This window comes from Gigantopelta aegis, chromosome 14 (genome assembly GCF_016097555.1).
Source record: "Gigantopelta aegis isolate Gae_Host chromosome 14, Gae_host_genome, whole genome shotgun sequence".
NCBI lineage: Eukaryota > Metazoa > Mollusca > Gastropoda > Neomphalida > Peltospiridae > Gigantopelta > Gigantopelta aegis.
Genome location: NC_054712.1, coordinates 5,089,157 through 5,116,541, shown reverse-complemented (window position 1 = coordinate 5,116,541; position 27,385 = coordinate 5,089,157). Strand labels below are relative to the sequence as shown.

The 27,385-nt window shown below is 37.1% G+C and overlaps 1 protein-coding gene across 1 annotated transcript in view; it reads left to right on the top strand.

The window, feature by feature from the left end:
- The first annotated feature begins 152 nt into the window (after positions 1-152).
- LOC121389466 (CD109 antigen-like) overlaps positions 153-27,385 on the top strand; it is a 58,943-nt gene continuing 31,710 nt past the window's right edge. Inside the window, exons 1-18 of the mRNA XM_041521103.1 lie at positions 153-226; positions 1,937-2,056; positions 4,407-4,590; positions 5,027-5,195; positions 5,810-5,880; positions 6,591-6,645; positions 8,103-8,176; positions 9,163-9,202; positions 10,340-10,424; positions 15,028-15,154; positions 16,887-17,129; positions 17,585-17,773; positions 18,496-18,603; positions 19,327-19,389; positions 24,369-24,557; positions 25,120-25,269; positions 26,172-26,309; positions 26,738-26,786. Coding sequence (XP_041377037.1) covers positions 1,938-2,056; positions 4,407-4,590; positions 5,027-5,195; positions 5,810-5,880; positions 6,591-6,645; positions 8,103-8,176; positions 9,163-9,202; positions 10,340-10,424; positions 15,028-15,154; positions 16,887-17,129; positions 17,585-17,773; positions 18,496-18,603; positions 19,327-19,389; positions 24,369-24,557; positions 25,120-25,269; positions 26,172-26,309; positions 26,738-26,786 — 2,053 coding nt within the window. The 5' untranslated portion in view covers positions 153-226; position 1,937. The remainder of the gene's footprint in view (positions 227-1,936; positions 2,057-4,406; positions 4,591-5,026; positions 5,196-5,809; positions 5,881-6,590; positions 6,646-8,102; positions 8,177-9,162; positions 9,203-10,339; positions 10,425-15,027; positions 15,155-16,886; positions 17,130-17,584; positions 17,774-18,495; positions 18,604-19,326; positions 19,390-24,368; positions 24,558-25,119; positions 25,270-26,171; positions 26,310-26,737; positions 26,787-27,385) is intronic.

The following is a 27,385-nucleotide window of genomic DNA, read 5'->3' as shown; positions in this document are numbered from 1 at the left end:
TGTTAATACCCTGCTTATATCCGTTTTATTACTAAACGTTAACGACAATAGGAATTGGTTTGTTCCGTTGAAACTCATAACCACTAGACTATGACTATGTCACAAACTTCAATAATTGCGTCCCTTAGAACATTCTTCAAAAATGACCTTGACCCAGATGTGACCCATATTGTATATGGAGTCATTGCTCAGGTATTCAAACACTAACTAGATTATAAAGACACAGGTAAGTGGTGTCGTGTCTTGAATAAGTTACATATGTGTTTATTTCACGAAATCGCCAATATGTGATTGCGTTTAATCCGATCAAAGTTACCTGGCAAATGAACAGGTGTGATCGGGAGTACTTGGCTTTGAAGCACACCTGAAGCGTCACATAACATGGCGGCTAAAAATAACAGGAAGCCTGTCGACTCATAATAGAAAATGAAACAATCAAATAAAAATAGCATGTTTTATTTCGTGAAAATGCGTCGTATTTCGAATGTTTACTATTTTAAAACCTTAGTCTCTTAGAAACTAACGCATTGATATTAATAACCCAATATAAGTCCAATCGAACCATTTCTGGGTCTTTTAAAAAAAATTGTGATCATCAAAAGTTTGTTTTGTTGAACGATACCACTAGAGCACGTTGATTTATTAATCATCGGCTATATTGAATGTCAAACATTTGGTAATTTTGACGAAATCTGCTACATTTTTCCATTAGTAGCAAGGGATCTTTTATATATATGCACCATCACACAGGATATCACATACTTATACTATGAACATTGATATACCATGTCATGATTCACTGGTTAGGACAGGAAATAGCCTAATGGGTCTATGGATGGGGATCGATCCTAGACCAAACACACATAAAGTTTCTTTTGTTCAATGACACCACTAGAGCATCAATTTTAATCATCAGCTATTGGATGTCAAATATTTGGTATTTAGAGAGGAAACCCACAACTTTTTTTTTAATAGTAGCATGGGATCTTTTATATGCACAGACAGGACAGTACATACCACAACTTTTGATATACCAGTCGTGGTGCACTGGCTGGAACGAGGAACATGCATAAAGCGAGTTTTTCCACTGGGCTATATCCTGCCCTTATCTGATCATCATGACCTGTGGATAGCAATGCTGCTGTTGAATGCTATAAAACTATATTAAATTAATATGTGTTTCGTTTCATTGATATATGAGTTTTATGACAGGTATAAATTAAGTGAAAATAATAATTAAAAAATAATTGCCTATTTGTTTTTGGAAAAGCTAAAGAGAGTAAAAAAATTGAGGAGCAGGTCAATTCGCCCCAAAACCAGCTCACTCCAGTGGTTGGTCAACTTATCCTAAACTGTTTAGTCAACTTTTACCCACTAGTCTCAGTGATTGGTCAACTCACCCCAGTGGTATCGATTCCAGTCGGTGGGCCCATTGCGCTATTTCTCGTTCCAGCCAATGCTCCACAACTGGTGTAACAAAGGCCATGGTATGTACTATCCTGTCTGTAGGATGGTGCATATAAAAGATCCCTTGATGCTAATTGAAAAGAGTAGCCCATGAAGTGGCGACAGTGGGTTTCCTCTCTTAACATCTGTGTGGTCATTAACCATATGTTCGACGCAATATAACCGTAAATAAAATGTTTTGAGTGTCGTTAAATAAAACATTTCCTTCCTTCCTTCTTAAAGTAGTAATAAAGTTTTTAAAACAATGGAACCAGATAAAAATATTTTTATGATTTATACATTGTACTTTTAAACCCCAACATTTTTTAAATAATAAATTAAATATTTAGTTTTGTCGGTATGTTAATATTACTGTTGTCATAACAACTTGATTAATACTGTTATAACAATTTTAATTAAACTCCCCCCCCCCCCCCCAGCATGTTAATACCGTTATAACTTGTTGATTAGAAAATACTTTTTTTCACAGCATGTTACTATGGTTACTAGTTGGTGGGGCTCTGTTCACCCTAGTGACTGCTCAGGGTCAGTTGACACAGGACTGCCTGATCCAGGATAACCCCCAGGGATGCCGCCTCTCGCGACCACCGTGAGTATATTTTAGTCCCCTACCAGTCCAACCGGAGAGGACTGTAGGTTTTATCTCCTCCTATCTGTATGTCTGTCTGCCCCACCTATAGTTTTCTCTATTTATTTTGTGTATAGCTTTATCATATACTATTACAGATCAAGTTTGATTTTTGTGATGATTTACTCATTTTTGAGTTATGACCCTTGAATTTAAGAGATACGAAAATTAGGTTTTCAAACTTCTTCTTTTTTCAAACCCTGAAAATATTGAGATTTAAAGGAAACATGTCATGTGACCTATATTTGGCACCAACCATGTACAATTAATTATAAATTGAATCACCTAAAAAAAATTTTTTTAAATAATTAAATACTTAAAATATCTCCATAAATATCTTCTTAGCGGAAATTGCCGATCTTTAATGAGCAGGGCAATCACTAGGTCCGTGACGTCAGAGACGCGTCGCTTGATCTGAAGCCTTACACTTAAAAGCATTAGTCCGTACCACTCATAAAGAATCTAAGACTTGCACAGCTTACCAAAACAATAAGTGTTCGTTCGCAAAACGTTTTGCCGTATCAATATGAGCTGTTAGTAAATGAAGAAAGACACACATTTACTTACAACAGTGATACTGAAGAAAAAACGGATAGCGAGTCGGAGGGTGGAGAAACCGATGGTGCCAGACCAGACCGGTCGACCAATTTACAGCCCGGAGCCCGAAAGTAACCCAGAGACAAAACCAAAACTCGGATGCTAATGCCGAGGTGTATACTGTTCATATTTAGCATAAAGATACACCTCGATATGATGTATTTAAATATGTAAAAAATATAAATGTAGGACAAACATTATTTTTTTTTTTCTTCAGAAAATATCGCATTTTTCATGTTCGGGCTGTACATAATGAAATCTGTATGCACAGTGTAAACAAACGCTCTAATTTACAAGGCGCTTCACTTTCATTAACCTGACTTGTAAAACAACATAAATGACTTGAGAGAATAATCAACTTTTTAACTAAATATATTTCAATTTGCATCAATAGAACGAAATGGGGTTATAGTATTTTTCTCTCTTTAAAAAAAAGCAGCATATTATTAGGCCTATTGGTAGGGTGCGTTAGAGTAAAAACGACCACTCACGATACCCATGTGATAATTTTCTTTTCTTTGGTACTACGTAATTGGTCAGTTTTGTAATTTTAGATGCATTTACAGCATTATTTACAGTAATGAAGCAGGGTGGCTGATAATGTCCATTAACATTGTACTATAGTCGCGACAGGTTACGCCACAATACCCTGTGATCTTAAAAAACTGGCAAGTATTTTGTACGTATGTCTAGACGGTGGTAATCACTTACCTGGTCGATACCCTGCATCATACACCTGCCAATCAGGAATCACATGTGCAGGCCACAGAAAGAAAGGACCAATTAACTAAAATAACACTCCGATTCTCCAGTCAGCCCGTGGATGAAACAATAGTTATTTCGACACCGACAGTAGTGGTTTATTTTGTATTGAACTTCGTGCACTGCTGGACTGAAAAGATCGTAAGGCCCTTACTCCATATATAAACAGCTAACAACAATGGAAGAGTACAGCGGCTCTGACGTCACTTCCCTTTTTTTTCGAACGCTCACAAATAAATATGCATAAATCATACTTTGATACTGATTGGCGTAATTCCTCCATTTTAAGTTAACTACGCGTATTTTATTGTTATAAACTTATTTGTATATTATTTTTATATCATTTTGCTTTTAAAATGAGCTATAATATGGTCTCGTGACATGTTTCCTTTAATTTTGTATATTGCTTTATCATGTCTTGTTACAAACTAAGGTTAACTTTCTTGACAATTTACCTTTTTGTTTTACAGTTATGGCACCTGAACTTAAAATTACAAAAATTAAATTTACATGAAAATTTATCTTTAAATTGCACCAAAGCTGATCATAAAAAGTGATAAAAAGGGTGTACCCAAAATATGTATGCCCAAAATAAGCAAGCGAAAAATTAAGTACATGCTAACCTCAAAACATTGCATTTAGAATCAATGGAATGTTAAAATAACATAAAATGCATTTTATTTTTCACAATGCCTCCAGATATTGTGTATAGCTTTGTCATGTGTACCGTTATGGATCCAAGTTTGACATTCAGGGCAGTTTACCCATTTTCGACAAGAGAGTTATGGTCCTTAAACTCGGGAGATACTAAACATTTTTGGGCCTGGAAACATTTTGCAGTTCACATAGAATTGTATCCATTAATTTCCAAGATGTTAGTGTTCATAGTGTTTTTGTAGTATTCTTTGTAGTTGTATACGTATCTAATAATTATAGTTTTTGTATTGCATAGAATCTACATGATAATAGCCCCCAGAAAGATTCGACCTAACCAAGTCATACAGGTGATGGCGACAATTTTAAAGCTGGAATATCAACACATTAACGTGCGTGTGTCTATCGTCAAGGACAACCAGGAATTCGCAGAAACGGGTTTGCGCTTTGATCGCCCATCCACTCGACTAATGCAACTGCAGGTAAAGTTTTTAAATTGTGACTTTTGCAGCAAATAAATATGGCTGAAAAGTTATTTTGTTGCATGTAGACATATTTCAAATGTTAAATACTGGTAGATAATGTTAACCATATTAATTTTGCTGTCTGAGATATCTTGCCTGCAGTATTTAGGTTAAACAAACAAAAAACATTAGTTTTATTATTTATAACCTATGATATAATAATAAAAATACACTTCATGTTGCAGCTGTAAGCAGGCATGTGATTCTTCTGCTAATTGGCGTTTTTTTTTTTAATTTCCTTTCATTCATTTTTCTTGCATTCTGCACTCGATTACGTGCCTTCGGCACGCATGTATCATTTTCAGCTTTTTTAGAAATGTTTCAATCACATGCCTGTTTAAGGTATGGAGTGTAAAACGTTATTCATAGTAAAACATAAATGTGACTGTTTTAGATGCCTAAAAATGCTGCGGCTGGGCAGTACAATCTGCGAGTAGTGGGCCGACTAGAGGACAGGTCTGGTGGTAATATATTCTTCAACGAGACCGAGATAGAGTTCGACTCCAAGCAAGCCTCACTCTTCATTATGATGAGTAAACCCATGTACAGACAGGGGCAAATGGGTGAGTAAACTTGTGTTCAGATGGGCAAATGGGTGAGTAAACGTGTTCAGACAGGGGCAAATGGGTGAGTAAACCCATGTACAGACGGGCAAATGGGTGAGTAAACTTGTGTTCAGATGGGGAAATGGGTGAGTAAACCCATGTAGAGTAAACTTGTGTACAGACAGGGGCAAATGGGTGAGTAAACCCATATACAGACAAGGGCAAATGGGTGAGTAAACTTGTGTACAGGCGTAAATGGGTGAGTAAATTTGTGTATAGACAGGTGTAAATGGGTGAGTAAACTTGTGTACAGACAGGAGCTAATGGGTGAGTAAACTTGTGTACAGACAAGGGTAATGGTTGCATAAACTTGTATATAGATGGCCAAATGGGTGTGTAAACTGTAAATTTGTCAAATGGGCGAGTAACGTCTTGTGTATAGACAGGGTCAAATAGGTGAGTGAACATACAGACGAGAGCAAATTTTAGTTATTCTAAATATGAACTGAATTCCAAACAGATTTAATTAACTAGTTTATATTTTCACAACCAATCTCCATCTTGTGTGCTACACGTCTTCATGATAATGATATTGTGTGAACAACCCCTGTGTTTTCTTATTTCTATTTCAGTTCATTTTCGAGTTGTGCCTATTCTGCCGAATTTGATGCCCAAATATGGAAGTATGACGATATTTGTCGATGTGAGTATTTTTCATTTTGTTTATAAATAAGTCATACTTTAAAAATGGTGCCTTTTTTATCACCAGAAATTTTAACATTTGAATACAACTCCCCCACTGCCTCCTTTCTTTTTCTCCTTTGAATTCCGTCTCATTTCTTGCAGATCTGGCAGGTCCTATCTTTCAACTTCTTTCTCTGTCCACCTCCACATTCTGGTCCTTGTCTCTCCAACCTCAACAAGTGCTTGTCTCTTGTGGCTATCCATTCCACACACCTGTCATTTCACATCAGCTGTAGCTGTGGGGTTAGACAGACCACTTCAGAGTGTTTAGTTGTTATTCTAGCACTGTTAAGAGACACTTGTAACCATCTACTATACACCCATACTACCAGCAGTCATTAGTGTTGTGGGATAAAGCAGCTGACAAAACACGGCCAAAACTGATTGAAATCATGGCAGAAATTGGAAAGTTTTTTTTATATTTAGATAATGAGAATGATAGGCAGAGGGTTATAAATGAAAAGAATGTATGAAAGTATGAGCCAGCTTTGATGAGAATACACAATTAATTAAACAGTAAATTTGTCTAAATTCCTCTTAATTAAAGTATTCACTGAATACATGTCAAACAAATAAGAAAAATGTTCTTGGACAGTTAAAAAAAAAAGAGTTCTCAATAGATTGATATAGTAACTGTAATTGTAATGTGTTTACTTGTTTTCATTTCAGGATCCGACTGGTATTCCTGTTAGACGATGGCTTGGTGTGCAGACAAATGCTGGAGGTACAACTCTACGTTTGTTAATCAATATCAAATTGTACTTGTCAAAACAAAATGGCTGACATATTTGTTTACTTCTTGGATCTCATTAAACATTCATTTCATCAGTTGTGTTAGTCAGGGTGAAGGTACAACTATGTTTTTTAATCTGGATCCAATCATACTGGTTTAAACAAAATGGCTGACATATTTTCTAGTGCTTGGATATTTCAGCGTTCGAATTTCACCACGGCACCCATGGCAATTGCCTTCAGTGCCCTCCTTACTTGCCGTTATGCCTCTAAAATCTAACGGTGTCAACTGCAAGAAAAATGCTGCGCTGCCGTACCTGGTTTGCCACCATGCCCTTCGGAATATTGTTTTTCTGAAAACCCAGCATTGTATTATTTAGAAATGACACAAAATGTGACTTGAAAAATCACATCTAACGAAGTTGGACATGAAGTGACAGGTCCGTTATACTAGAATGTAAAACAAAGTGTGCTAAAATGCCCATAAATTTTGTATTTACAACAGTTTAAATTTATGACATTTATAAATATATTCTTTGTGACTTACATGTTAGTGATTTTAAGCATCATATTAACTGATTATCTTTTTGCCTTGACAAGATGATTGGAACGTTGTGGTCGCAAACAACCTTCGTTCTGTCAAGCCAGTCCTGAGAGTGGCAGTCCTCCTACAGGCAGTGCAGGAAGGATGAAGTAGTTTTGTGCCCTGCCCGCATATTTGACGCATTCATTTATTTTAACCCTCTAGTGCAAAAGTACTCAAAATAAATACCAAAAATTATCATATTCATTCAACTTACAGGTGTTAGTGTACATTGAACACTTCTATGTTGATTTTTGAATTTTCATAAATTTGTATATACTTTTAATAATGTAGCATATCTGCTACATTGGGCATATAAGGAAAATGTAGCATATATGCTATGGATGTAGGACAAAATGTCCATGGTCAAAATGTCGGGGAAAAAATGTCAACAGTCGAAATGTCAACTATCAAAGTTGTACCCAGGTCAAAATGTTAACTTTCAAATTATACATAATTTGTGAAAAAAAAAGTCCCCAGAAACCTTATTATTATATAACCTTTCATTTGACCAATCAAAACATTGTTTGCATACATCTGACAGCACTAAACATGTATATGATTTTCTCAACAACAGAACATGGATGATGTAACTTTGTTTTTAAATACCAGTAAATTGATTATTTTATCAAAATGGCTAATCGGCCATACAGCCAAAAATTAAACATTCTCTAATTATTCCACATTTTGTAATGAGCAAGGAACTTGATTTTCCCGAACCTAATAACCCCCTCTCTTTCTCTCTTTTTAAAAAAAAAAAAGTAAGTAATAAAAAATACAATTAACTTTTTTCATAAATTATTTTTACTGAGCCACATGCAATAAGAAAATTTTAAAATGTGTTTTATGTCTGTTTTGTTTTTCAGGTCTAGTTAGCGAGAGTTTTGAATTAACTGATCAGCCAAACTTTGGCAACTGGTCTATACGGGTGGAAGCATTTGTGAGTATTAGCGTACTCCTCGAAATAGGAAGCAAAATATGGCATGCTGTAAACAATTTTAAAACTGGACAAAAGAAATATTGCCTGTTAATAATAAAAAAATATATGGCCTTCTGGAAATCGATAGTGAGGGGTGATAGTGTGTGGCAAATAGGACCTTTGAGGTGTATTTTAGAGTGTGTGGCAAATAGGACCTTTGAGGTGTATTTTTGAGTATTTTGGAGCTAGGTTTCATACATATAGCTGTCTCTTCAAAAATGACCGGCAATGTTTGGTGGGATTTAGTTAGCTGAATTTCTAGGTCACTTGGGACACAGTATAGTCACTTTGTGTCAAAAGGTAACCAATGGATTGGCATGTAACTTTATGACGAAATTATAATACTGCTAAAATTCATATAAAACCATATAACATGAAATATATTTTTCACTTTGTTAATGTAACTTACAACTATAGCTTTAACAAGTTTAAGTATGTGTTGAGGAGGAAAATAAGACTGTTCAAAGGAGAGTGGTTTTTAGCTCACCGTAGTATATCAATTTGCATGGTGTCAGTATGGTAATATTTTACTTGGATCTAAGTGAGGAGAACAGTTAAAGGGACATGCCCTTGTTTTAAAACACTAATGCATATTTATGACTATTATAACCGGTTTTCGTAACTTAAATCATACTTTACTTAGATTTTATTGTTTAGATTATCAATTTCTGTACATTCGAAGAGTTTTTGGTCATCCTGGTGTTTTTAATATCACAAAATGCATTTCTCGCACGTGTGTCTGAGAAGTAACAGTTATGGAGTGGAGTTTTAGTCTATTTTTAGAGAGTATTTCACCATTTCAAAGTCACAGACTCGTGTTCACTCAGTTGTAACTTTATCTAAATGTGTTACAGGTTTGTAGATTAACTAAACTTAGTGTTAATATTCACGGGTTGAAACTAGGGTATGTCCCTTTAATCACTTCCCTCTTCTTCTTTTGTTCACAGGGGCACACCTATAGAAAGCAGTTTGTAGTGGAAGAATTCTGTAAGTATAGTTTGCTACATGTCCCTTCAGCTGGATTTATCCTGCAGTCGCATTATGATGACTAGATAAATTTCTTAAATTTCAGTAACTGACCGGAAATATAGATCATACGATAGAAGTGCGACTCTGACTCGTTTACTGAAGATCGTATTTCGGGAACTGACCAGAAATATAGATCATGCGATAGAAGTGCGACTCTGACTCGTTTACTGAAGATCGTATTTCGGTAACTGACCAGAAATATAGATCATGCGATAGAAGTGCGACTCTGACTCGTTTACTGAAGATCGTATTTCCAGCAGCATACTCATTATATTGTTAGTTGGAGCAGGATTTAGCTCAGTCGGTTGAGTGCTCGCTTGAGGTGTTTGCATCGCAGGATCAAACCAACTCGGTAGATTCATTCATCTGATTGTGTTTTTCTCGTTCCAACCAGTGCACCACAACTGGTCAACGGCTATGGTATGTGTTTTCCTGTCTGTGGAAAAGTGCATATAAAAGATCCCTTGCTGCATTAGAAAACATGAAGCAGGTTTCCTCTGATGACTACCAGTCTTAATTACCAAATGTTTGACATCCAGTAGCCGGTGATTAATTAATCAATGTGTTCCAGTGGTGTCTTTGAACAAAACAAAGTTTATTAAACTTTATGTTTTAATACAGTATATACAAATAACATTTTGTGTTCAAATGAAGATAAAAACCATGTATTAGGCCGGACGTAGCCCAGTGGTAAAGCACTCGCCTGATGTGTTTTTCGTCTAGGATCGATTCCTGTCGGTGGGCCCAGTAAAGTTCGGTCTGTCATTAACTTTAGTACATAGTTTTCTTTACCAAGATTTCTCGCTCCAGCCAATGCACCACGACTGGTACATCAAAGGCCATGGTATGTGCTATCCTGTCTATGGGATGGTGCATATAAAAGATCCCTTGCTGCTAATCGAAAAGAGTAGCCCATGAAGTGGCGACAGTGGGTTTTCTCTCTCAATATTTGTATGGTCCTTAATGATATGTCCGACGCCATATAACCGTAAATAAAATGTGTTGAGTGCATCGTTAAATAAAAAATTATTTTCTTTTCTTTCTTTACCAAGATCTACATTGTCATACATTTCAGTGTTTTGTTCTACATTTTAGGGGAGCCCCGATTTGATGTCAATGTCTCAGTGCCACCGTATATCATGGAGAACAAGAATGCAATACATGGCGTTATTTTAGCTAAGTAAGTTGTACATATTCAGCTCAAGTTAATCATGTGTAACTTTCCAAAACATTATCTCTGTGCAATTATAATAATTTCTGGTAAAACATTAAAGACTTGTGAAACATTTTTTTTTGCTTTTGTATGCAAATAACCAATATATATGTTTGTAAAGCTATTCGATTATGCAATATAATTTGTATTGGTTTGATGCTAAAAGGTTCTGTGCATCATAATAATATGCAAATAACCAGTTTATGCTATAAACTGATATGCAATTAAGTGGATTCGACTGTATTTACTCATTTACGGTAAATGGTGGTGTTCAGACGTGTTCACAAGTTTTATTTCTGTCTTCGTGAAGAGAGGTGAGCGATCATTCTGATGCAAGGTCGCCTACAAAGGTTTTAAAACATGGCAGATTGTTAACCTTGCAATAAAAATCTCCTAATTTTTAACTACAAATAAAGGTATTTCGCATTCCTATTGCGCATGCGCGCGAAGAGTAACGTCCCGTGATAAAATAGACTGAAACTAGTCTATTTACAAATTGGTGGGCGTGACAGACGGGTTGTTATGGGCGACTTGAGTAGCTTCGTAGGAGACTTTTAAACTTTGGCAACTAACATGTACATATTTCGAATTAGATGGTATAATGGCCGTAGAAAATGGTCCGCTGAAATTTACAGCGGAATGGTTCAAATTAAAAAGCAGTGCAACAACTTGGACAAAGTCTCTGCGACTCGTACCCGAGGGTTTTGATAACGCCAGATTAAAAGACTATCTCGTAAAAAGTATAAACAAAACATTTGACAGATTCCATAGGTTATGGCATCGACAGGTTATGGCATCGATCGATACATATATATTTGAGAGAGAGAGAGAGAGAGAGAGAGAGAGAGAGAGAGAGAGAGAGAGAGAGAGAGAGAGAGAGAGAGAGAGAGAGAGAGAGAGAGAGAGAGAGAGAACACACACACACACACACATATATATATATACAGTCAAACCTGTCTTAAGCGGCCACACAAGGGAGTAGATAAACGTGGCTGATTAAGACAGGTGGCCGCTGAGTACAGGTTGCCACATATATAGTCTTTAAGACATTTGTTGTTGTTTCTTGTTTTACCGTCTGTACTGCTAATTAACGGATTTGTGCTTCATAGTTGACTATAAATCAACTTTTGACATGTCTCCTTCAGAAATAATGCAAATAGACTATATTAAATTAACCGTTCTCCACATGTTTGTTTTCTTTTTCCATTTAATTATTTAATTCCGACTTCATGCGATGTATTGTTATAGTAAGTGAATCTACAAATGTCAAGCGTAGCCTGCCCAGAGGCAATTAGATGCATGTCAGATTCATACTTCCTTAATTGATACACAGTGGAGATGTCGGGACTGAATGGGTACTAGTATTCCTGAAGGTGTGAAGATCGGTTATTTGCTGCACCTTATCGCTGTTGTTAAAATATCCCTTTTATATAAGAGTAAAACATTACTGTGGCCGCTTAATGCAGGTATTTTAGCGATTAGGGATCCGATTTAGGTGGCCGCTGGCCGCGTTAGACAGGTGACCGCTTATTACAGGTGCATTTACATTATAAATCGTTTGGGAGGAAAAAAATGGCCGCTTAAGGCAGGTGACCGCTGAGTACAGGTGGTGTTTTGTTGCATTTTTCTTAGTGTCTATCTAATTGGGAAAAGTTAAAAAAAAAAGGAGAGATTTTATGCTGTTACATGTATATCCATAAAGTGGGAATTTAAAAAAAGGGGGATTTGAGGGGGGGGGGGGGGTTGAAGGTAGGTGCCGTTCTATTTACCCATACATACGTTTTTATACAGTGTCAACATGAACGCATTGAGTATTATACAAAATATATTTATTTTCTTTACTGTTAATGTGTTTTCCACCATATCTAAGTATATAAAATACTAGACGGACCTGTGTAGGAACGTCCTGTACACAGCCATCATCACTATATATATTTATATATCATTATTATTATTATTATTTAAGGAGTGTCTGTTATTTCTTTTACGTTCATCGGGGTATGAACAAAATAAATCATCCGTAAATTATGTGAATCGGCGAAGCCGTTCTCACATAAGTTTGCGGATGATTTTTTTGTTCATACCTAGATGAACGTAAAAGTAATAACAGACAATACTTATAATTAAATTTGAAACACACTGAGTAATAATAACATTAAAAGTTCATATATATATATATATATATATATATATATATATATATATATATATATTCTGTTGAGTATTGTCCGAAATATACATATATTTTCTGTATATACAAAATATATATTTATTTTATTTTATTTACTGTTTACTACTATATCTAAGTAGAGAATACAAACCGCCCTGTATAGGAACGTTCTGTACAGAGCTGTCCTGACTACATATATTTTTTATATATTTACACACGCACACGTTATATATTTTATTGAGTATAATCGGAAATATACATATATTTTCTTTATATACAAAATATATATTTATTTTCTTTACTGTTAATGTGTTTTCCACCATATCTAAGTATACTAGACCGCCCTGTGTAGGAACGTCCTGTACAGAACCGGTAAGGTTTTGGTCCCTTATGCGTTCACTGGCTTCCCTCCTACAAAATGTCCCGAACAAACCCTCGTACTTAGAGTAACATTAAAATCGTTTTTTACGTGAAACGATTACCCACAAACATTTCCGATATCCATTGGCTGGATATCGATGGAAGGATAACGAATTTCCCGGACATATGCGATTGGAACAGTTAATAATTGAACAATGGTCGTGGCCTCCCATTGCTTTTGCCCCCCAATTTGCAGATAGGTCTATTTTGGCGAGATCTCGCGAAATCTCGTGGTTTGCGTCCTCGAGTAACTCCGCAACGGGCACATGTGCAGTGGAATGAGAAAGAGGTCTATTGGCAAAATATTTTTTTGGTCTGGTTTTAACTTTACAGTATTATAAAATTAACCTTAAAAGAGCATTGGTATTTTTTATTGTATTACAAAGTACTACAGAATAGGAATTCTATGCATTATAATCACATTTTTAAAATACCGTAAATGTTTTAATAGAGGCCTGCTTTAATTAAGAGGCCAGGACCTGTGCTTATAAAACTTTTTAGAGTCAAGACTCAATCTCTAATGATGTCAAACACATGCAATTTGTATGGCGTTGTCCTGATATTACTGTCTCACGTCTCAGACTCTAGATCTAGAGTCAAGACTCAATCTCTAATGATGTCAAACACATGCAATTTGTATGGCGTTGTCCTGATATTACTGTCTCACGTCTCAGACTCTAGATCTAGAGTCAAGACTCAATCTCTAATGATGTCAAACACATGCAATTTGTATGGCGTTGTCCTGATATTACTGTCTCACGTCTCAGACTCTAGATCTAGAGTCAAGACTCGATCTCTAATGATGATGTCAAACACATGCAATTTGTATGGCGTTGTCCTGATATTACTGTCTCACGTCTCAGACTCTAGATCTAGAGTCAAGACTCAATCTCTAATGATGTCAAACACATGCAATTTGTATGGCGTTGTCCTGATATTACTGTCTCACGTCTCAGACTCTAGATCTAGAGTCAAGACTCAATCTCTAATGATGTCAAACATGCAATTTGTATGGCGTTGTCCTGATATTACTGTCTCACGTCTCAGACTCTAGATCTAGAGTCAAGACTCAATCTCTAATGATGTCAAACACATGCAATTTGTATGGCGTTGTCCTGATATTACTGTCTCACGTCTCAGACTCTAGATCTTGAGTCTAGACTCTAAAAGCTTTATAAGCACCAGGTCAGGACTGCATTGAATTCAGGCATGTTTATGCCATTGTTGCTTTATGATGTTATTTAACACATTATACTCATCCATGTCATGAACGTGCTATCCTGTCTATGGGATGGTGCATATAAAAGATCCCTTGCTGCCAATCGAAAAGAGTAGCCCATGAAGTGGCGACGGGTTTCCTCCTTCAATATCTGTGTGGTCCTTAACCGTATGTCTGACGCCATATAACCGTAAATAAAATGTGTTGAGTGCGTCGTTAAATAAAACATTTCCTTCCTTCCTTCCATGTCATGAACAATAGAATAGAAGGAGTTTTCACTTTTCAGTGAGGTAAGAGGTTTCCACAGGTACAATAATGTTCGTATGCCTACATTAATAGATAATCTTACAGCAATAGTTGCTTGCCTTGAATAAAAGCATGCCTTGAATAGTAGTCGGGTCGTAGAGCATCGTAACAAAAAATAGGAAGGTTATATGGCGTCGGGCATATGGTTAAGGACCACACAGATATTGAGGGAGGAAACCCGCTGTTGCCACTTCATGTGCTACTCTTTTCGATTAGCAGCAAGGGATCTTTTATATGCACCATCCCATAGACAGGTTAGCACATACCACAGCCTTTGATGTACCAGTCGTGGTGCACTGGCTGGAGCGAGAAATAGCCCAATGGGCCCACCGACGGGCCAAAAAAAAAAAAAAAATGCCTAGGCTTATAGTGTTGGATTTACGGTGTGTGTATTTAACCTGTGAAAAAGCCTGTAACAGTACCATGAACATAAATGATGTAAATTCTTACTTCAGCCAAACGAGCGGTCGACCATGCGTGGGCAATGCGTCCATTACGATGTTCTTCAAACCAAAAGACACGCAAGGCAACAATTATGGTAGAGGTAGAGAATACCCATATCTCTACAGATTCATTGACTATGTAAGTGGATTTAACTTTGTCTTCCTGTTTTAGGGGGATGGGGGGTATTTAGCTCAGTTGGTTGAGCGCTCACTTGAGGTCCCTTACATCACAGGATCAAACCACCTTGGTGGATCCATTCAACTGAACTTGGGAGATATGAAAATGTAATGGGCCCCGATAGATGACATGTATTGCTTTAGTACCAGATGGATTGTTTATTTATTTATTAAAAAAATTGAGTTTATTCAGGCCTCATATTTTATCAAATCCCATCAGAATCCATTTGAGTCTTCCAATTTTGTATCATGAGAATTCAGGTTTTTAAAAGATTGTTTTAATGTGATTCATTAACTTGAGAATTTCATGATAAGTAATTAGAGCCTCCACGAGTCCAAAATATTGGACTCAAGTCCTTGAAGGTCAAACTCGACCCAGACCCGAGTACCCGCACTTACATTAGATAATAATGAGACTAAGGAATAAAATAAACTAGCATTATGCATCTTAATATCAGCATTGAACATGGATGCCAAATCATGTCATTGTATTCCATTCAACACATTCGACTTTTGTGCTACATCCATGTCTCATAGCCCGATAATGTAACGGGCGACAAGCACATAATATTATGGCAAAATGACGTCAAAATAGAATGAAATGAGAGTGCTCTTCTTTGCACGCGTACTCGAGTCCCGTTCAGGACTCTGGTCTTACTGGACTTGGCCTGTGCCGAGTACTCATGTAGACCCTATAAGTAATATCCTATATGTAGTCTGATTCTTATACAGTTATAGATATTTTTTTTTATAAACAATTTTATTTTAAAAATTTAAATTAGCTACAGCTTTTCTTGCTGTTGCAAAGACAGACAGGTAGCTTTGCTGCAGGCAAAATCATTTCAAATATACTAACTCAAAATCATTTCAAATATACTAACTCAACTGAAAATTCACCATGCAGATTTGTTGTAAAAAACATATTAGAAAAAAAATAATAATACATTTAACTGATTTTGTATAACTGGATGTGTTCTGGCAGGTAATAAATAACCCCAAAATTGTATACAATTGAGTTTGTTGTGTGTTTTATAGCAACCTCTTACATATAATAGCAATAAGAACTGAAAATTGGGTACTGCGTTTTCAGTGGAGTTTTGTATATTTGGTGAATTTTAATTATTTTAATTATTAATCCCCTACCAGTACAACCAGAGGAGACTATAAGTTTCATCACCATCCTTCTGTCTCTCTGTCTGTCTCTCTGTCTGTCTCTCTATCACACATATAGTTTTCCGGACATTGTTTTAACAATGCTTCAAGATATTCAGCTGAATTTTTGTATATAGCTTTAACTAAACAGGTATAACTGCTATTCGCAGACCTAAACATAGTGATGGTTTGTGAAGTTGTATCCAGGTCCATATAAGAGCAAATATCTGGAGTGGGGGATGGCACAATCTCTAGTGTGTTGGAGAGGAGGGTGGGGGCACAAGCCAGAGTTTTGTTCTTATTTATAGAATAGGATCTTTTTTTTGTCCTGAGGTTTTCAAAGCTATCTTAGAACAGCAAAATTGTAAAACCATCATAAGCTGTGGCATCATTATGGCGTGTGCTGTAGTGATGTTATAGCCTACAGTGATTTTATGATTTCATGGGGTTAAGATAGCTTCAAAAATCCTTAGCCTGGAGAGTTAATTTATGAAGTGAAGCTTCGGATATTTATATTTTTGTTAATTCGTCTTTTGTTTTAGCATGTTGGTCGGATTGACTTCACATTCACGATGGATGAGATTCGCGAACTGGCCGTTCGGGCGATCGGAGGTCGTTCAATGGTGGACAGTGAGCTCGAGTTCCTGGTGAACGTGTCGGACTGGTATTCCGGTTTGAACCGAACCGGCTGGGCGAGTACCATCATCTTCAGCTCGCGCGTCAAGCTGCAGTGGATTGGAGGAGGAGTGCGCACCTTTAAACCAAAGTCAAATCTTAAAGTAGCGGTATGTGTTATAAATATTTTACTCTGATCATTTGAAGTTTGTTTGGTTGGGGGGGGGAGAGGTTTTTTTTTTTGTTCTACCGTAGGGGACTATAGTTTTTGTGTCCGTTCTTCTGTCTGTCCATCCAACTTGTTTTTTGACATTGCCTCAAGATATTGAGTTGAAATTACCTTTATCATGTACTGTTAAAGATCAAATTTGACTTTCCCCATTTCGATGGAGTTATGGCCCTTGTATTTGTATTCCAGCCTTCTTTTTTTTTCCTTTTTTTTTTTTTGGTAATACCTCAAGGTATTGAGCTAAAATTGTTCACAGAATTATGGCCCTTGAACTTGAAACAAAAATTGGGCCCTGTAGGGTAGATGTATTGCTTGTAAATGTGTATGGTGAAGACACATGTACTCCCAGAATGCTTGTTTTATTTCAAAACGCCCCACCATTAACTGTTATTACAGATAGCTGTGATGAAATACGATGGAACACCAGTGGACGAGACTGACAAACTGGTCCGAATCTACTCGTCCATCTCAACTAGTGGCCCCGCAGTTCCACGCAATGACATGCCAACCGACCGCTCGCCCGCCCATGGCATTGTCGAGCATGAAGTGTACGCCAATGAAGAGGCACAGAGTATTCGGCTGACAGTAAGTAGAGCACAGGGCTGACAGTGAATAGAGCACAGGGTTGACAGTAAGTAGAGCACAGGGCTGACAGTAAGTAGAGCAGAGGGCTGACAGTGAATAGAGCACAGGGTTGATAGTAAGTAGAGCACAGGGCCAACTGTAAGTAAAGCACAGGGCCGATGGTAAGTAAAGCACAGGGCCGACAGTGAGTAGAGGACAGGGCTGGCAGTGAGTAGAGCACAGGGCCGGCAGTGAGTAGAGCACAGGGCCGACAGTGAGTAGAGCACAGGGCCGACAGTGAGTAGAGCACAGGGCCGACTGAGTAGAGCACAGGGCCGGCAGTGAGTAGAGCACAGGGCCGACAGTGAGTAGAGCACAGGGCCGACAGTAAGTAGAGCACAGAGCCGACAGTAAGTAGAACACAGGGCCAACAGTAAGTAGAACACAGGGCTGACAGTAGAAATATCGGTAATCAATATTTTGAAAAGAATATGTTCCTTGATTACAAAACCTATATTTCAAAACATTAAACAGTGATTGTTAATCAATTTTCAATTGACTAAAAATATCGCTAATCAAGATTTTGAAAATAAAATGTTCTGTGATTACAAAACATATTTTAAAACATTAAGCAATACTTTGTTAATAAATTTTCAGTTGACTAGAAATATCGCTAATCAAGATTTTGAAGACAAAATGTTCTGTGATTACAAACCCTATACTTTGTGTTTCTATTTTGCCAGGCGGAGTATGACAATGACCCTATGACTCGTATTGAACTGCGGGCCACACTTTTCTACTCTCCTTCACGGAGCTACATCACCGTGTCAACATCCACTCCACATCCTAAAGTAAGCATCGAGGAACGATTTTAACACAGTCTCAGCTGAAATTTCACCCAAGTCATCAACATGGTTTATGTACATTAGCATTTTTGTGTCATCTTTAGGGGTTACTTGAGGGCTTCTAGAACACGGAAGGCCGATGCCCTTGGCTAGTGTTTTTACAACTGGGCAAGGAAATACCTTTTTCACCCAAGCTCAACAGCTAGTAAAAAGAAACAAAACAAATATATGACATTTCATGTGAAGATTATTGAAAGATGTCTTTTGTTATTTAGGTGAACAAATGTATATTTCATGTGAAGTTTATTGAAAGATGTAATTTGTTATTTAGGTGAACAAATGTATATTTCATGTGAAGTTTATTCAAAGATGTAATTTGTTATTTAGGTGAACAAATGTATATTTCATGTGAAGTTTATTGAAAGATGTAATTTGTTATTTAGGTGAACAAATGTATATTTCATGTGAAGTTTATTGAAAGATGTAATTTGTTATTTAGGTGAACAAATGCATATTTCATGTGAAGTTTATTGAAAGATGTAATTTGTTATTTAGGTGAATGAACACATACTTCATGTAAAGATTATTGATATATGTCTTTGGTTATTTAAGTAAACAAATATGGTTCATGTGAAGATTATTGGAATATGTATTTTGTCATTTACTATAGGTGAATGAATATATGATATTTTATGTGAAGATTATTGAAATGTGTATTTTGTTATTTAGGTGAATGAATACATGATTTTTCATGTGAAGACCAGCAGCTTTATTCCACGTATTTACTATCAGGTATGGAAATTACTGTTAATAACAGTCATTACAAAAATAGACTTTTATGCTCTCCAGTATTTCAGTCTGTGGTGCCTTTTCTTTATTTGATAATAAGATTGGTAGAAGTTCTGTCTGAAATCAAATGGAGGGGAAATAAATACTTTTTTCGCCCAAACCCAACAGCTAGTAGAAAAAAACAAAACAGAAAACCACACACACACACACACACACACACACACACACCCTAAAGACAAAGTCTCCAAAACCACACGCAGAAATGTCACCATGAAATAAAATAGAATTTAGCTACGTCAGTAGAGCACTTGCTTACCTGAAGTACTTGGATCATAGAGTTGAATCTCCTCGGCAGAACCATTAGGTTTATTCCATGACTGGTATATGAAAGGCCATGGTATGTGCTGTACTGTCTGTAAGGAAAATGCATATAAAAATCCCATACTGCTGATGGGAAAAAATATATTTGCTCGGGCTTCCTCTGAAGACCCACTTTACTGTGACTGGTTGAGATTGTGTAAGAATGACAAACGGAAGACACTGTTTGATAACAAAGAATTTGATTACTGTAAATCATAAAATATTAGCAAACTTAAAATATAGCAAATTCCAAATAACTGACATATTAGCAACATAAAACTTTAGCGAGGTCGGCACACCAGAAACTGAAAACAAGAAGCTTAAGTTGTAGGATCTGGTGAAATAATACTTTTGATATATTTTGATGTTACGTAGCTTACAGACTATTTAAATTTGGTAGAAAATTGCAGTAATATGCATGCTAACTAACAATTGTTCTTTGCTATCTGTTTGGTTCTGTTAAAGAAAACAATCACATGAACGGTTTTAGTCTTGTATGTCTCTCTAACTTCAGGGGTGGGATGTAGCCCAGTGGTAAAGGTTTTAGTCTTGTACGTCTCTCTAACTTCAGGGGTGGGATGTAGCCCAGTGGTAAAGGTTTTAGTCTTGTACGTCTCTCTGACTTCAGGGGTGGGATGTAGCCCAGTGGTAAAGGTTTTAGTCTTGTACGTCTCTCTGACTTCAGGGGTGGGATGTAGCCCAGTGGTAAAGGTTTTAGTCTTGTACGTCTCTCTAACTTCAGGGGTGGGATGTAGCCCAGTGGTAAAGGTTTTAGTCTTGTACGTCTCTCTAACTTCAGGGGTGGGATGTAGCCCAGTGGTAAAGGTTTTAGTCTTGTACGTCTCTCTAACTTCAGGGGTGGGATGTAGCCCAGTGGTAAAGGTTTTAGTCTTGTACGTCTCTCTAACTTCAGGGGTGGGATGTAGCCCAGTGGTAAAGGTTTTAGTCTTGTACGTCTCTCTAACTTCAGGGGTGGGATGTAGCCCAGTGGTAAAGGTTTTAGTCTTGTACGTCTCTCTAACTTCAGGGGTGGGATGTAGCCCAGTGGTAAAGGTTTTAGTCTTGTACGTCTCTCTAACTTCAGGGGTGGGATGTAGCCCAGTGGTAAAGGTTTTAGTCTTGTACGTCTCTCTAACTTCAGGGGTGGGATGTAGCCCAGTGGTAAAGGTTTTAGTCTTGTACGTCTCTCTAACTTCAGGGGTGGGATGTAGCCCAGTGGTAAAGGTTTTAGTCTTGTACGTCTCTCTAACTTCAGGGGTGGGATGTAGCCCAGTGGTAAAGGTTTTAGTCTTGTACGTCTCTCTAACTTCAGGGGTGGGATGTAGCCCAGTGGTAAAGGTTTTAGTCTTGTACGTCTCTCTAACTTCAGGGGTGGGATGTAGCCCAGTGGTAAAGGTTTTAGTCTTGTACGTCTCTCTAACTTCAGGGGTGGGATGTAGCCCAGTGGTAAAGGTTTTAGTCTTGTACGTCTCTCTAACTTCAGGGGTGGGATGTAGCCCAGTGGTAAAGGTTTTAGTCTTGTACGTCTCTCTAACTTCAGGGGTGGGATGTAGCCCAGTGGTAAAGGTTTTAGTCTTGTACGTCTCTCTAACTTCAGGGGTGGGATGTAGCCCAGTGGTAAAGGTTTTAGTCTTGTACGTCTCTCTAACTTCAGGGGTGGGATGTAGCCCAGTGGTAAAGGTTTTAGTCTTGTACGTCTCTCTAACTTCAGGGGTGGGATGTAGCCCAGTGGTAAAGGTTTTAGTCTTGTACGTCTCTCTAGGGGTGGGATGTAGCCCAGTGGTAAAGGTTTTAGTCTTGTACGTCTCTCTAACTTCAGGGGTGGGATGTAGCCCAGTGGTAAAGGTTTTAGTCTTGTACGTCTCTCTAACTTCAGGGGTGGGATGTAGCCCAGTGGTAAAGGTTTTAGTCTTGTACGTCTCTCTAACTTCAGGGGTGGGATGTAGCCCAGTGGTAAAGGTTTTAGTCTTGTACGTCTCTCTAACTTCAGGGGTGGGGTGTAGCCCAGTGGTAAAGGTTTTAGTCTTGTACGTCTCTCTAACTTCAGGGGTGGGATGTAGCCCAGTGGTAAAGGTTTTAGTCTTGTACGTCTCTCTAACTTCAGGGGTGGGATGTAGCCCAGTGGTAAAGGTTTTAGTCTTGTACGTCTCTCTAACTTCAGGGGTGGGATGTAGCCCAGTGGTAAAGGTTTTAGTCTTGTACGTCTCTCTAACTTCAGGGGTGGGATGTAGCCCAGTGGTAAAGGTTTTAGTCTTGTACGTCTCTCTAACTTCAGGGGTGGGATGTAGCCCAGTGGTAAAGGTTTTAGTCTTGTACGTCTCTCTAACTTCAGGGGTGGGATGTAGCCCAGTGGTAAAGGTTTTAGTCTTGTACGTCTCTCTAACTTCAGGGGTGGGATGTAGCCCAGTGGTAAAGGTTTTAGTCTTGTACGTCTCTCTAACTTCAGGGGTGGGATGTAGCCCAGTGGTAAAGGTTTTAGTCTTGTACGTCTCTCTAACTTCAGGGGTGGGATGTAGCCCAGTGGTAAAGGTTTTAGTCTTGTACGTCTCTCTAACTTCAGGGGTGGGATGTAGCCCAGTGGTAAAGGTTTTAGTCTTGTACGTCTCTCTAACTTCAGGGGTGGGATGTAGCCCAGTGGTAAAGGTTTTAGTCTTGTACGTCTCTCTAACTTCATGGGTGGGATGTAGCCCAGTGGTAAAGGTTTTAGTCTTGTACGTCTCTCTAACTTCAGGGGTGGGATGTAGCCCAGTGGTAAAGCGCTCGCTTGATGCATGGTCGGTTTGGGATCGATCCCCATCGGTGGGCCCATTGGGCTATTTCTCGTTCCAGCCAGTACACCACGACTGGTATATGAAAGGCCGTGGTATGTGCTATCCTGTCTGTGGGATGGTACATATAAAAGATCCCATGCTGCTAATCGGAAAGAGTAGCCTATGAAGTGGTGACAGCGGGTTTCCTCTCTCAATATCTGTGTGGTCCTTAACCATATGTCCGACGCCATATAACCATAATTAAATGTGTTGAGTGCATCATTAAATAAATCATTGCCTTCTTTTTTTTTAACTTCAGCATCATGAAATATTAGCGTTTTGTATGGCCTCACTAAATTTGCTAATATTTTATGCTCGCTTATATTTCCTGATTTACTGTATGATCCTAGGATAAAATGCACACAAGTTTTTTCTGTCTGCCATTTTGCTTTTTTGATGGAATATTCTTTAAAAGAGATTGTGATATAATCTAACAACATCATGACATGTGTTGCGATGTATAAACATATATATCAGTGCACTCCTTTTGAAGAATATTCCATAAAAAAGCCACTCCTTTTGAAGAATATTCCGTTAAAAAGCCACTCCTTTTGAAGAATATTCCATTAAAAAAAAGCTCTCCTTTTGAAGAATATTCCATTAAAAAGCCACTCCTTTTGAAGAATATTCCATTAAAAAGCCACTCCTTTTGAAGAATATTCCATAAAAAAGCAAAATGGCAGACAGTGAAAAGTTGCATGTTTTTTCAGGGCTAACTCTGGGTGAGCAAAACATTTTGCGGAATTATTTTGTTTTTAATGCAAAATCACAGTAATTTTCCAACAAAATACCAATTAATACATGAAATATTTTACCTAAATTCAAATAAAATTAGCTAATTGTTTCTACAATTCACAATTGCCAGAGCTAGGTATAGGTGACACGCTTACAATCTAGTATGTGGAAATCTTTTTTATTGAATTGTTTTATTGATGATTTGTGTCTGGAGAAAATCTTAACTAATTAAAGATGGGAGAGTAATTTATTGAAGTTGTTAACAATGTGGTTGAGACATTTAGTTGGAAACATGGTTCTTTGCCTTTAAATACAAATTCCTTCTGTAATTTATAATTATAAAATGTAGGGGGAGACCTTAATATAGACATCCCCACCATTAATAAATATTGGGGGGGGGGGTAAACTAAATAAACACATTCCTTCTGTAGAAACAATTATTAATACCGATTTTCTGAATGTCTTTGAGGTTGATTTTCTGAATGTCTTTGAGTTTGATTTTCTGAATGAGTTTGAGTTTGATTTTCTGAATGAGTTTGAGTTTGATTTTCTGAATGTCTTTGAGTTTGATTTTCTGAATGAGTTTGAGGTTGATTTTCTGAATGTCTTTGAGTTTGATTTTCTGAATGTCTTTGAGTTAGATTTTTTGATTTTCTGAATGTCTTTGAGGTTGATTTTCTGAATGTCTTTGAGGTTGATTTTCTGAATGTCTTTGAGTTTGATTTTCTGAATGAGTTTGAGTTTGATTTTCTGAATGTATTTGAGGTCTAAATGTCTTTGAGGTTGCTTTTCTGAATGTCTGAGGTTGATTTTCTGAATGTGTTTGAGTTTGATTTTCTGAATGAGTTTGAGGTTGATTTTCTGAATGTCTTTGAGGTTGATTTTCTGAATGTCTTTGAGGTTGATTTTCTGAATGTCTTTGAGTTTGATTTTTTGATTTTCTGAATGTCTTTGAGTTTGATTTTCTGAATGTCTGAGTTTGATTTTCTGAATGTGTTTCAGTTTGATTTTCTGAATGTTTTTGAGGTTGATTTTCTGAATGTCTTTGAGTTTGATGCATTTATAAATGTATTTCAGGTGGTGTCTGGTGGAAATATTATAATTGGTGACGAGCTGGAGATGACCTCACGACAAAAGACATTTGCCGTGGCATTGTCGAGGGAGATGATTCCCACGGCACGAATGGTGGTGTATTATGTTCGCCAGCCGGAGGAAATAGTTGTGGACGTCCTTAATTTCTTTGTGAATGGAACCCGGCAGAATCAGGTTAATCCATAATCTTATTTTTCTTAAAGTTAATTGTCTTAAAGTTGGGATTTTTCTATTGTCCAGTATTTATGAACAATTATCGAAATGCACATTTAACCTGTATTCGTTGCATGCTGGTTTGTAATGATACTTGTGATTTTGTTCACTTTAAATTGTTGTTTTAATCATTAAGTTTAAGATTATGCAGGGGTGGGAATTCTCTTCAGATCAGCTGTTTTCCTCTCATGTAACATTGTGTTTCCTCTTATTTTAATCATCCTTTCCTCCAAAATGTGTCAGATGGTACGTATTTTAACCTAGGATTTCAAGAATTTCCGGGACCCCTCTAGATTTTCTCTTTTTTACAGTTCACCAATTCCCACCCCTGATTATGGTGCATCAACATTGACATCTTACAGCACAAGAATCTGTATCTGGAAATAAATTGTGGGATAAGCCATCTATATATATATATATATATATATATATATATATATATATATATATATATGTTAGGGGATTTTTTGCAGGAAGGTTTCGTGTATGATATTTCAGTAGTGTTGTTTTGTTTTTCCTCCAGGTGAAACTGGAAATAAATCGTGGTAAAGACTTCAGCCGTGACTCTATTGAGTTTAATGCATGGGCTGATCCAGGATCGTACGTAGCTTTTGCGGGGATGCCTCATGATCTTTACATCCGAGGACTCAATGACGGAATCACAGAAAACAATGTGAGATGTTTACCCTCTTTATTCACTTCGCTGTCACATAGATTATCATCCCAATTTATGTACTTACATGTGTGTGTAAGACAGAAACAGGTTTTGTAAATTTAACAGTTAGAGATCATATCTAGCTCGGACAGTACAGCTCTCACCTGAGGTTCTTCGGTTGTGGGATCGAACTTTCTCAATGGACCCATTCTCTGATGTTGTTTTTTTTTCTGTCCCGAGTGTGAATAACTTTATTTATGTGCCTATATCCAAACTATGTTTAGGCATGTCCATCTCACGCCCAGTGTGGCTGGGCCAGTGGCTGGGCATGGGTCTCTGATCCAACCAATGCCTCACAATTGGTGTGTCAATGACCATGGTATGTGCTGTCCTGCCTGTGGGATAGTGCATATATATATATCCCTTGCTGCTAATGGAAAAATGCAGCGGGTTTTTTCTAAGACTATGTCAGAATTACCCAATGTTTGACATCCAAGTAATAAATCAATGTTCTCTAGTGGTGTTGTTAAAGAAAACAAACTGTAACTTTCGACATTATAGGTCAAATTTAGTATTTTTAGCTACAATCACTTTTTGCATCATCTAGTTCATAGATAATACTAAGTAAGTTCCTTTAACATAATCATATTGATGTACCTACCTTTGTCACCCAATAGCCGATCTCTATTTTGTGCTGGGGTGTCATTAAATCATTCATTATTTATTTATTTCTTTCATTCATTCATTCATTCCCAATAGCCGATCTCTATTTTGTGCTGGGGTGTCATTAAATCATTCATTCATTCATTCATTCATTCATTCTTTCAAGTTCCTTTTAAAAAATGTTTACATTACAAAACTTAGTGTGTTTGGTTGTACTCCATATATACAACCAGGTGATTGTATTGTTTTAATTACAGCTAATTGATGAACTTGACACCTACGACAAACCGGCCAATGGCAGCTATCGTCACTTGTGGCGAATTAGTGACACTGAGTATGAATACAAGTTCTTCCACGCGTCCGACTATGGCATTGATACCAATACAACATTCAAGGTAGGAACATTTGTGGATTTTCATATTCAGAGTTAATACTGAAATGTGAGGGACAAATTTTATAAATATGGTTTTAAAATGAAAGTGGCTTAAATATATTGTTCATGGTTTAACTATGTCTTTAATGTTTTGAAGTAAAATAGATGTAACGGAGATTTTTAATTTATAATGTTTACAGAAACACTTTCTTAATAACGGGTCATTAATTGTCTTTGTGTACATTTAAACAAAATCAATAACATGTATAACATGTATAACATGTATAGTGTAAACCTAATATTTGTCTTTGTATTTACTCTACCAAAACTAAAAAATCACGTCAGCTGTCATTTAAGGGGAACCTTTAGCTTGTCATCTAATATTTTTTATTTTTATTTGTCTACAAATAAAGAGGTAAAATTGGTAAAAATATCTTAATTTTATTTTAGACATCGGGTTTAGTGATTTTGACTGATGCTAATGTGGACAGAATAAGAAGTAAGTGTTGAGATTCGGTTTTACGCATCCATTTTCCCATTCTACATACAAGGTGTTGTTCTTTTGTAATGTTTGATCTCTGGTGTTAATTAACGATTGTCTTTTATTAGTCCCCTACCAGTACAACTGGAGGGGACTATAGGTTTTATCTCTGTCTGTCTGTCTGTCTGTCCATCTGTCCCACCTACAATGTTCCAGATGTTGTTGTTTTTTAATATAGTTTATCATATACTGTTACAGATCAAGTTTGGCTTTCATGACGATTTACCTATTTTTGAGTCCCTTGAACTTGGGAGATACAAAAATTACTTTTCCTTACTTTTTGGCGCAGTTCCTTAAGAAATTATGCTGACATGTTGTGTGTAACTTTATTATGTATTTCTACAGATCAATTTGATGTTCGTGGCAATTTACCGATTTTTCCACATAGTTATGGCCCTTAACTTTAAGAGATATGAAAACTTGTTTTCCAGACTGTTTTATATACAGTCAAACCCGCTTATTTGCATACCCTCGGTGCTGCTCGATTTTGTGCAATTAACCGGGTTAGTCGATTAACCGATAGAGTACCGACTTTCACTTTGTAACAGCCATCCAAC